This window comes from Haliaeetus albicilla, chromosome 10 (assembly GCF_947461875.1).
Source record: "Haliaeetus albicilla chromosome 10, bHalAlb1.1, whole genome shotgun sequence".
In the NCBI taxonomy this organism is placed as follows: domain Eukaryota; kingdom Metazoa; phylum Chordata; class Aves; order Accipitriformes; family Accipitridae; genus Haliaeetus; species Haliaeetus albicilla.
In genome coordinates this window covers 19764832-19777097 of record NC_091492.1, presented here as the reverse complement: position 1 = coordinate 19777097, position 12266 = coordinate 19764832, and the positions used below count along the sequence as shown (strand labels likewise).

At 43.7% G+C, this 12266-nt stretch overlaps 1 protein-coding gene across 1 annotated transcript in view; it reads right to left on the bottom strand.

The window, feature by feature from the left end:
* LPCAT2 (lysophosphatidylcholine acyltransferase 2) overlaps nt 1-11943 on the bottom strand; it is a 33530-nt gene extending 21587 nt beyond the window's left edge. Inside the window, exons 1-4 of the mRNA XM_069793689.1 lie at nt 11669-11943; nt 4871-5010; nt 3551-3768; nt 2147-2259 (exon numbers count right to left, since the gene is read on the bottom strand). Coding sequence (XP_069649790.1) covers nt 2147-2259; nt 3551-3768; nt 4871-5010; nt 11669-11776 — 579 coding nt within the window. The 5' untranslated portion in view covers nt 11777-11943. The remainder of the gene's footprint in view (nt 1-2146; nt 2260-3550; nt 3769-4870; nt 5011-11668) is intronic.
* Between the last annotated feature and the right edge of the window lie 323 nt (nt 11944-12266).

Sequence of the window (12266 nt, the reverse complement as noted above, 5' to 3'; positions counted from 1 at the left end):
TGGACACAAAATGGATATGTTTCTGCTTAGCGTATGTCATAAGCCACAGAAAACGTATTAGTGACTGACTGAAAATTAAGTAATCATTCCCTCCTTCCCCTTCGTTTTGATACAGGGTTGGGAGAAGCACTTATCAGAACCTCATGCTATTAATAAGCACAAGCATTGCCCTGCTTGTTGTGTTTTGGTTTTAGGAGGAAGGAACAGGGAATCCAGCTACTCTTTCTTTTCTATTGTGCTAAGAGAATGCAGCCCATGCACTCTGAAGAGGATATGACAGACATCATCTTGTGGTCAAGTTTCTCAAAAAAAACCAGAGTAGGAGGAAGGTGTGGCCAGGGCACAGGACTAGGAATCACCCAGTGACACCCCCAGTTATACTGCTGACTTAGTCCTGGAGATTCCCAGATTACCTGACTCATAGACTATTTATGCCATGATACATATCTAGTTTTTATCCCAAGTGCAGTATTGCTGTAGAGCCAATTCCCCTTTCCTCCCCATGCTATTTTCAGCAGAGATTAGGTCTACCAGGGCTTTGCTGGAATCACTTCATCCATAACAGTCTAGCAAATTGCAAGCATCAGAGTAGTTTGTAAGCACAGTATTAAAAAAAAAAAAAGCCTTCCTAGCTTTGCATATTTAAAATCCTCCATATAACTGACAAACTGAAAAAAATAATGAAGGTTTTAAAAGTATTTATGGCAGCTTAGAAAAATGCATTTATGAATCAAATTAAAGTAGCCTAAACATTAACTAAAAAGCTTTTTGTAAGGTGCTTGCTAAGTAAAAATGATGCATGAAGTGTCTAAATAATGCCATTTCAAGAAAAGTGGCAAGTGTTGGTCTTCCCTACGTGAATGTTCTCTCTTTCTAGAGACTATTCAGCAAGTAGAGCAGTGTATTCAGGTCTAGCTGTCATAGAGATACCTGCTACTGAAGTCTATTATCTTCACTTGCCTCTCTTAATTTTCCTCAAGAGCCATTCACTGGAACAAAAGTGAAGGAAAAGTTAACTTCTCTCAGTCATGTAGGGAGTATCCAACTCTGACTAAAGAGACCTTGTGACTTTAGCTACTGAACCAGTCACTTCTTTGAGTTTTTATTTTAAGTAAATTAACCCCTAAGAAACCAAGTCAAGAAATAATTCAAATCACAAAGCATGAGTTTATACACAAATCTGCACAGAGTATCTCTAGAGAAAGGTCTTATATCACTGACTGTATTTGTCCAGCAGCATGGCAATGATACTGTATTCATAGTATCTGAAGGCAACATGAGACCAGAGTCAATGCAACAGAAGAAAGCAGAGAGGCACTGCCAAATGAGATGTCAGTAGGTTCACAACCGCTCCAGGTCTTTCTGCTTGCAAAGGATGCGGATTTCCATCCGAGCCCTCTCCCTGTTGCAAAAGCAGCAGAGTTGCTGCCTCAACACTCTTCTTCCTCTTGAGCAACCCCTGCCCCATTAGCTCTTCAGGATGGAAAGCCATCCAAGGCCTAGAAGCGCAACAGTGACTTGCTGCTGAGGAATGACCATGGGAAAAACTGTGCAGAATCAGTAACTATTGCTTCCATGTTAAAATCTTTCCACAATTTAGACTAATCTAAGTCTTGGGTTTAGTGCATTATTAACCTAAAGAGTGAACTGAGCTTCATCTCAGCTTTTCTCCACATGTGAAATCGATATTTTAAGCTTAAGTACTGTTCATGCTGGAGCGTGGACAGCCTGGGTTACCCATCTCATCAACTGCTCATCCCCTAACTGTTATGAGCACAGCTTTGCAACATAGCTTCTCATGCAAGAGCTAGCTTGAGAGTACTCATTCACATATACCAATGCAAGTCATCTGCTACACTGACGACAGTATGTTAAGACTTGACTAGGGAAAAGAGAAAGTCAAGAGCATCTGCATTTGGAACAGCAGTTGTCACTGGATGGATTTTAACTGACCCATTTGTCACAAGAAAACTCCTTCTGGGAACCAGCCTCTCATCTTCCTTTCCTAAACCAGTTATATACCTGAGAGCTGACTTCATTTTTGTACATCAATAGAATCCTATTCAGCTGGGCACTCGTGATATTATGATGCACAGTGAATATGTAATATGAATACTTGACAGAAGACTAGTAGCATATTTATTACCTGTGGCCACTGGCCTCTTGATAATGCCCGCTTTGTTATCTCGATGACCGTATTCTTCCGTGAATCAGGGTCTTGACGAGAAACTGATACAGGCTGAAGGGAACTTAAAATGGCTGTGAAGGAGATAAACATTTTTATTTGTCTCATACTAGTGCTTAGAAAACACGAGTTCAAGACTCTCTTATAGCAAAAACTTGTTATGCTCATGCCTGGAGACAGACTCTGCACAAACAGCTTTCAGACTAAATAGATAAGAAGAGTGTTATTATTGCCTCATTCTGCAAAATGGGAAGTAAGACATAGAAGACATACCTACACTGCCAGCTGAGGAGCTTTACAGTAGGTATAAACATGCCAAATTCACCCAAACACATTCTACTAATACTGCTGTTATTTTTCACTGAGCATTTCCACACAATTCTAAGGAAGAGACCTGATCAGGTCTCTGCTCATGGGCCACACTCAGGCCTAACTCATGCAGACTGCAACCAACAAGTAGTTTGAGCCTATGCTGAAGAAGTAAGACGTCCCTTTTCAGTGACAAAGCACACACAGCTCCTGCGTAAACTGCAGACACCCCCACACACATTTAATCAGGAGTCTAAATCAGAATGTGTGTACCTATTAAGATGTGATGAGAAACTTAGGGAAGAATTATCTTCTATGTCCCACTCCTGTGCTTTTAAGAGAAGATCAATGTATTATCAGTTAGTTTATTTCCTACAAAGACACTTTTCTATGTTGCCTACTGAGTTTAGTTTTGGGTTGCTGTACAGCCAGCAGAAAGTCTACAGCTGATTCTAGTAATAATGCAAATGAGGATTCTTTCTGTGCCAAAAGGAGGAGGAAATAATACAAGCATGAGTCATCTGATCTCTTCCATTCTTTGCCTTTTTGAGTAACTTCTCTTTTATTCTTTCCTGGTTTGACTCCCATTAAAAAAAAAATATCCGCAAAAATGCCTGCAAGTTTAAACTTATAAATACGGTATTTTCCAGAATGCTGTAGTTTGGGTCTGTTTTGAAATAACCTTCACTAATCCATGTTGTACATTTGTGGGACACACTGTTAAAAGACAGCAGTCGAACAGATTTCTCAAGGTATCTACTAGGAGAATTTTAAGAGAAAGCTTCTAGCCTGAGCAGTTAGAAGACATCCTTTCAGTATAAAGCAAATTTAAAGTGATATTATATTTCATATCTGAAAAGAAACGGCATAGTTTTAGACATTTTGACCAATTCAGAAAGATAACTTGTCACAGGGATTTCACTAGAAATAATCTGTCAGTATCTTTGAAACCTAAAGGTTTAAGACGTCTGCCCTTAAATCACTTTCAGAGATAAGACTTTTGGCCTAATGTCAAATTGCTGACTTCTAACATTTTATTTTTTCATAAATACTTACTGCCAAGTACCGGAGTTGACAGGTTCTCTGCTCTAGACACTATTGATGGCATTCCAGTTAGGGCAGAAATAATGGCATCAAAAAAACTTGAATGAGGAGCTGCAACAAAGATTGGGGCTTCCAGTAGACTTGCTATTTTCCCTTTTACTTTAACTTGGAAACCCATTACGAAGAACAGCATACGAGTTAGGCATGAGAGGGTTGTCTGGATCATCCTCCTTGTAAACAGAAACACAAAAATATCATCCATCTTACAGTTAGCATTTCTTTTGTACTTTAAAAGAAAAGCCCATAATAGGTTTCCTAGTTCTCAGCAGCACTGGGGCCAGGCACAAGGTAGCAATACTACTCACCGGGAGAGTGTAGGGCTAAAGGGGAAGGAGTAGAAGCAGGGAAGGGAACATCACCTTTTCATGTTGAAACCAGATTATAATTTTAAAGATAAGGCAAGGTACAGCACCTTGCTAAACCTTCTCCCAGGTACACTATTTCTCTTGCCATATTTTACAGCATTGTAGCACAACACTATTGCGAGGGGAGGGTGGGTAATTAGCAGATTCGGTGTCCTTTTTGTAAGAACTTGGGTAACTCTGATACCAGTTCTGATAGTTCTTTTACTATCAGTTTTAAACAAGTAATATTAAATGACCCTGTTCCCTTACTGGGACATGTTCCCTCAGCAGGGGACATCTTCCCTTCACGGGACTCTTCGTAATCTCTCAGCCTTGTTAGAATTCACTTCCTGTGCCTCCTCCTCCTGCGTGCAGCTGCTGTGCATCACAGCTAGAAGGGAACTTCATTACTCTGAGGTCAGAAACCCAGAGCAACTGAAACCCAGAACCCACAGAGGCAGCTGTACAGTACTCCTTCAAGGGCAACATAGCTAAGAGAGGAGCTGTCAAAGCTAATTTTGTCATAAACTATAGCATAGCAGGAATGACAAGGGCTACAGAGAAACTCAGCCTATGTAACATTACCAAATACTTTTCTTAATGAGTTTCTTTTCTCAAATATTCCTATCAGTATTATTACTAAAATAAGTCCTGGCTTACAAATAGTCTATAAAGATTTTTATACAGATTTGTTTTAGCCTCAAGACAATTGAAAATCTACCTATTTAAAAAGCTCCACTATTGTTGTAAAATACACTCATCAAAAAGTTGCTTCACCTAAATGGGTAAAACTAAGATTTGACTGAGTACTCCTCTTTAGTCAAAAGGAGAAAACAAGTGAGAGGAAAAAAAAATGCGTTAGACCCTGGCTTTGTGTTATTACAAAAAAAAAAAAGCACAGAGTTTTCACAAATATTGGTCACTTTACCTTCTCCATCCTTTCAGCGGCACAGATCCTTTTCCAGGGTGACGGAAAGTTGCAATTGATGCAAACAGCCATGCTAGCAGTAAAATGAATGCAATGCATATGGCACGGAGGGGTAGCAAAATAATCCCCTGAAGAATAGTCTGGGAAAAAAGAGGGGAAAAATCTTAAGAAATGGTATCAACAGGAATGCCACTGATATCTGTGTAGTTACATTATATGGACTTTCAAATACTAACATTACTGCTATGTGATTTAGGCAGGAAAGCAGTAATGATTCCAGTGTTCATATGGGAAGTCAGTCATTCACAGGATTTCAGTTTCACTTTTGGGTTCCCATTTCAGGAAGAACTGGAACATCTGAATATTCAGGTTTTAGCTTGGATGTTGTTAGACAGAGAGGGTAAACAGAGTTTGCTGGCTTTAGTTTATACTTAGACTTGGTCTGCAGCATACAACCAGCTCAGATGAGTCTGCCCAGCTGATACATATCTCTGCTACAGAGCCTTCTGTCACTAGCTGCCTGTCTAGAAGCCAAGTGGGATTGTTAAGATGACTAAAATGTACTCTTGCCCTTTCAAAACGACAAATCTTGTGTTGAGTCACATTATTGCTACAAGTGATCCTCACTACTACTGCCTGGAGTAGTGTACACACAACACAACTTCATTTCCCCTAGTTGGAACTTAGGCGAAATGGAGTTTTCAGTAAAACTGAACCTGTGGTTTAAGGCAATGTTTCAGACTTTACAGTGCTGTTGAAGCTGCTGTAGCAGCTCTTGGCTCATCACCTTTGGAAGTGGTTTGCTCACCGCCTGCTGCAAACATGCAGTAGAACCCTTCTGATTATGGAGATTAACTTGTTGCCTCCTGTTTGAAGCGTCTTAGATATTAACCTCTGTGCTAGGACACCCTTGAATTTTTCATAATAAATAGAGAAAGCTTAGTTCCCTTTCCTCCCCGCAATCAGGAAACTGTTATTAGCTTGCTTTAACTTGAAGCAAAAGAAACTGCTGAGAGAGTTCTGCTATGGTCATAGACAACCAAGCTAGGTAGCAAAACCAGTATAAAACAGATCCAAGCCTGTTCACTGTTTCTTCAGTTCTTCATGTATGTTTGTAAGGGGAGTGGAGGGAAGGAGAAACACTAACATGCCCTGGTTGCAAATAATCCTCAAATATCATCCCCAGCCCCCCCTAAGGAATTTTTAGCTTGCATTTTTTCGTGCACAGCTCCAGGGAACAGGTATATTGGCACAACCTTGTTAACAGGCAGCTGTGGTACAGGGCAGGGCAGAAAGAAATTCTTAATTGTTCTACCCCAGTAAATTAGGTTAGAAACTATATCCTGAAGGTTGGCCTTTATGGCGCAACACAGCACTATGCAGATTGAGCAAGCACAGGTCTGGGAGGCAGGTGAGCTGTGTTAGCAAGGAGAAGTCATAGCCTAGCATTCCTGGTAAGCTAGTAAACGGTTCAACTCCTTTTGGCAGCTAATCCAGCTCAGCTACCACTCACTGATGAGGATCTGCAATGTGTGCATAGATATGCACAAAACAATACACACCCAAGCAGAATTGTAATAGTGATTTTTTTTATTTTATTTGGGCTATGTTTCTAAAAGTCCCTCAAAACTTTAATGAGCGTGCATCATTGGTCACAGACTGACAGCTCCACCAGTTCAGAAGTACAGTAGAAGCTATTGAAGGAGAGTTGTGCTAGTTGAACTTATGCATGTGAGCTTACTAATTTTTATGCTTTACTATTTTTTAAGAAAATCTACAACTGAACAACAGTGTTCCTCTCTCAAAAATCAGCCTTTCTAGTCAGCTCTTTAGCAATGGCTACTTATGTACAGGAAAAGCAAGGCTTTTAATAATAAGTAAGTTTTACAAAATAGCTTGTAACTTACATACTTGAGCTATGATTATTAAGCAACCCAGTGGATTTCAATTTACCTCTTTTCTTTAAACAGAAAAAAATGTTTGTAGTACATTTGGAATATAAGCATCTTTGAGTATTATTTATCCAATTCTTTGATATAGTAGGTTGGTTCTAATTTTCCTTTCATCAACACGGTCCTTTCCCTCCCCACCAAATCCCTTCCATCTTCACATAAACTCCTCTTACTATCCTCTTGTCAATATTCAGGAGAGGCTCTGGCCTCTGGCTCTAAACCCTGTGATGCTGATGAGGATTAACAGGAATTTTGGGCCTTCAGGACTCAGTTCTGTGTTACAAAAGGCACAGTGACAACAGACCAAACTTGATAGTGGAGAGTGTAAATTATGATAAGCATGAGAAGCAGGTACACAGTGTTGATGCTTATGTTCTGTAAGCACTGCCATATAACATATTTCCAGGAGAGGTCTGAACATTCAGGTGTGATTATTTCCTGCTTTTATGTAACAGTTGTATACAACTAGCTATGGAATTTTAACCGTAACTTCATGGACAACAGGAAAAGGACTGCTCTAGATAACAGAAATGGGTTCAGTAGCTGGGTATGAGAGATTTGGCCCTGGAGATCTATTGCTCCCACTCTCTGGTGCCAGTCATGGCCAATCTGAAAAAGTCAGGTAGCAAGTTAAACCAACCGAGCCTCCTTGCTTGTCTCTCAAAATCAGATGTGTCTTTTTCTCCATATGCATCCCCTTGTACTATGATTTATAGTCCCAGTTCAACATTTCAGCTGCATTCAGTTACCCAGAATGGGCAGCATAAGCATAACTCAGTGTGTTTTGACTTAAAATAACTTTTTGCTTTATGGAAAAAAAAATGCACTGACCTACAATGAAAAATAAAGAATGCAATAGCAAAAGCAAAACAATCCCTTCCTCAAAACTTTAATAAATTCATTAATCTATTTTAGGCAGATGCACAGGTGGTACTGATTTGCTGATGCAGGCTATTGGCTTTCTAGGTCACTGTGTAATGAGGCAGAGTTGATTTCTGCTCCATCAGCTGCAGAGTAGGGTAAGAAAAGGACAGAAAAGAGAAAGGTCAAGGTAGGCTAGAAAAGAAAAAAGTATAGAAGAAAAACATACAGAAGAAAATACAGGTTCAAAGTTTAGTAACTAATAAGTAGGATCATAGAATCATAGAATTGTTTAGGTTGGAAAAGACCTTTAAGATCATCAAGTCCAACTGTCAACCCAACACCATTATGCCCACTAAACCATGTCCTGAAGTGCCTCGTCTATGTGTTTTTTGAATACCTCCAGGGATGGTGACTCCACCACTTCCCTGGGCAGCCGGTTCTAATGCCTGACAACCCTTTCAGTAAAGAAATTTTTCCTAATGCCTGATCTAAACCTCCCCTGGTGCAACTTGAGGCCCTTTCCTCTCGTCCTATCACTAGTTACTTGATAGAAGAGACCAGTACCCACCTCACTACAACCTCCTTTCAGGTGGTTGTAGAGAGTGATAAGGTCTCCCCTCAGCCTCCTTTGCTCAGAGCCACTCCAGCTTCTGTATACAGTAAGCACGAAGATTATTCTGAGTCATCCAAAGAACCTTTTCCCACTTTTGGAATCACCTGTGTACTTTCTGTTTAAGGTGCCTGCAACAACTGCATAGCCTGTCACTGCAGTCGTTGCAGACACCTGCAGTAGTCCTTGCAGTCCAGGTCACATTCCCACAACTGACCAACTCTTGAGCAATACATGGGATTATACTGTCACTGATGTCAGGAACCCAGGAAGGAGAAAAGCAGGTCTATCAGAAAGCCACAGAATTCAGCTTGAAATTTTGTTCAACTTCAGCTGCTGACAAGTTATCTAGGAAGCAGCCCAAGAGCAGGCCGGGGACCAGAATGAAGCCCAACTCCAGCTGAACTCCCCTGACATCTGAAACTGTGATCAGATGGACTGTCTTCCAAAGCAGTACACGCACAGCAAGACATGGTCGTCCATGAGTGTCCAGAGTACGTCACAGCTCTGCCAGGCAGTCTAGCCACTTGCTTCCAGGTACAGGGTTGAAAATAACACTTATAGCATGCTGGTTGTGCCATTACATAGTTCACCATTACATAAATCCACTGAGCATCTCTTCTGAATAAAGTGGAATCTAGTAATGACTTAACTAGTATTTGTGCATTGCAGTTGCAGTTCCGAAGTCAGGAAGGCAAGTGAGCAATCAGGATGAACAGAACTAAAACTAAAAAAAGAAAAATCCCACCACTGAATTGCAACCAGCTTTAGTTAGAAGATGGAAACCAGAAGTATTTGAACAACTGTTTTAAAATCTTGTTTGGTGGTACATGCAGATGTTTAGCACAGCACAACTGATCCTTGTTTTGCACGTTGCAAAGACAGACAAAAATCTCATTGGCTGGCAAACTACTAGTGATACAAGGACTGGCAAAAAAATTGTAAAATCTTCTCACTCCACTTTTCAGTCTGGCTACAGCCTATTTTTATCTTTGAAGATGAATGAAATGCAAACAGCTAGCCTGTCTCACTTTCAGGCTCCATTGATCAGGGGACAGGAGCCTTTACATTCAGGGAGTTTACCAACATATGAAAATACAGCACTGGGCTCCCAGAGACAGTTTTGAAATTGTATCTGTTTTTATCAGTGTATGTTGAAGGAATAGTATAGAATAGGGGGAATATAACAAAACAGTCCTTTAACATGCAAGAATGGAGATACACTCCATTTGATTTAAATGGAAAGAGAAGGGGCACTTCCCTTTTCTGAAGTTTACAATAACACTCTCTGGTAAGGCTCTGATTCCCAGCTGGTCCGATATGCAGTGCTGGGCAAGACAGGAGCAGGTGTTTACAGGATAAAGCAGACAGTAGGAAGTATCCTAGTCTCTATGACTATAGGGGAAAGAGAACACAAGGGAGCAATACACAATACAAAAAGGTTGTCTCTCTTGTGTCTTTCTGCTTTAAAGTTCTGTGACTCCTGCAGTTTTGCTTCAAAGCTCACTAGCACCGGGCCCTAACCCAGCCGGGTGCTTTTCCTTCCAGGTGCATTGTGGAGTTATGTATGGAGTGTATCTTGCCTTAAGACACGCCATGTTTTTCATCCCTTCCTCCTGAAGGGAAAAAGTAGGATATATTTATGATTGCTAAAATGGTAATTGTAGCTTAAAATTGCAAGCTTTTGAAAGTAGTCTGTGCATCCTCTAGAAAGAACAGGCAGCACAGAAAGCTGTCCATTTCTGGAACCTCATTAAGAAACTATTTTCCTTACCTCGGGGTTCATGCCTACAGCTACTGATTCAGATGCATTTGAAATGTGTTTCAGGCTGCTAGTAAAACATCGGGATAAGAGGATTTGAAATTGTTTTCCGGGTTTCTCACATTTCCCCCACCCAGGTACCTTCAGGGCAAACATTGTTTATAACTTGAGGAAGAGCTATATGAAACATAAAATATTTAGTTGCACATCAGCCTCAGATATTTATAACAATCAGCAGACAATGCTGTAAGTTCACCTACACACAGATGTCCTCATTGTCTTCACTGAGATGTCGGTTCATATTTGGTTTATCAGCTCAATTTTTTTAGAGAATGTTTCTAAAAATCAAAGCCCAGAAATACTGTTTGCTTTCTCGATTGTAAAAGTACCCTGTAAGTCTTGTGTATGCTTGTACACAACCTGTACTGGGACAGCATTCAGCTCAGAACCCTAATTCAGTTCACCCAGTGACACCAGTCAGTAACCCAGTGGAATTGAGGATACCTTTTTTGTTGTCCACACTGCAATATGGAAACAAGAGATTAACATCCCTCCCCATAACCCAGGCTTAAAATCAGCCTAAAGTGAGTTAAGTGTCCGAAAGAGGATTACTGTAAAAAGTTATTTTCTGTTTTAGCTTATCATACCAGAGAGAAATTATCATCTTCATTCTAGAGCTGAGGCATTTGACACGATGGCTAGATGGACAGTATTTCGTTCTTGTGATTCAAATGGGATGCAAACCGGAGTTAAACAGGACTCCTTTCTCTAGGAGTCGTGTTACCTGTAATGATTGTGCAAATCTTCTCAAAAGCGTGTTGCAAATCTTGTGTCAGAAGTTTGAAGTCGATAAGCCTGTGTGTGTGTGTTGAGCAAGCATGCAGTTTGTGAAATCTGAGGAGGGACAGCTTGAAGAACTTCACTTCAAGAAACGGTGGCTTTTTAATGCCGAACACCTTTTGCATCTTTGCTTTGGCCATTTACATAACCTACTCATTTTCTGCTATCGCCAGGCTAGATCAGGAAGGAAACCGTGCCGTACCTGGGAAGGATCTGTTCTTACTAGGTGCCGTTTCCTGGAAAGCACAGGAGCTGTGGATGTTGAGCGTCAGGTTTGCTACTCGCTGCCCCTTGACGGCTCGGCACCGGGCTGTAAGCGCGGTGCTGCGGCGGGACCGGGCGGCAGGGTAGGTAGGCCCCAGCAGCGCCCGTGCTCCTGTCAGACAGGGCAGCGGTTTCGGCGGAGCAGGCGGCAGTTTTAAACAGTATTCGTTCGCACCGTGGCATTCTCCCATCGGAAGGAGGTCTCTTTAGAAGGACCACTGACCTTCACACCGCATCGGTGACGACCCCTTGGTTCAGAGCGGCGAAAGTAAGTCCGGTTCAGACCGGCCGGCCGGACACCGCGCCCGGCGCGGCGCGGCGCAGCGCAGCACAGCCAGCGTCCGCTGGGGCTGACAGCCTCCCCCGCCGCTCTGCCGCCTGGCCTCCCCTCCGCACCCGGGCGCATCCCGACACCGGGCGGCCCCGGCCCCGGCCTCGGCCCCGGCCCCGGCCCGCCGGGCAGGGCGCGCCCCGGCGCCCTCTCACGCCCGCCCCGCCAGCCTTACCCGCAGCTTGTCCCTGGCGCTCAGGCGCCCCGGGTGGACGAAGGGGTTGGGGACGGTGGGCGGGCAGAAGGACTGCTGCCTGGGCAGCGGCAGCACCCGCTGCGCCATGCTCCCGCCGCTCCCGCCGCCGCGCGCCGCCACCCCGGGCGATTGCGCATGAGCCGCCGGCGGGGCCGCGGCACCCCGGCCCGGCGCGGCCCGCCTCGGCGCGGCCCGGCCCTGCCCACCGCGGGGAGCCCCCCCCTCGGGGCAGGTGAGGGCGGGCCAGCCTGCCCTTCGGCGCCGCGCCCGCCCCGCCGCCCGTCTCCCGGGGAGACGGCGCCGAGGCGGGAGCTGCCAGGCGGAAACCCGAGGGGGGCGCTGGGGGTTCCTGCCCGCGGCGGAGCCCGGGCGGCCCCGGGAGCCCTGCCCGCCCTCCCCGCCCCCAGCGCGGCTGCCCCGCGCCGACCACAGCCATCTGCACCTCCCGTAAACCGGTCGCCGAGGCGATGTTTGCGGAGTGGCATGGCGGGCGCGTTGTCGATGGGCACTGGCAGTCCTCAGATGGACGTGGTCTGTTATCTGAGAGAGAAGAGAGGCGAGGGTGGGCGTAGCATGC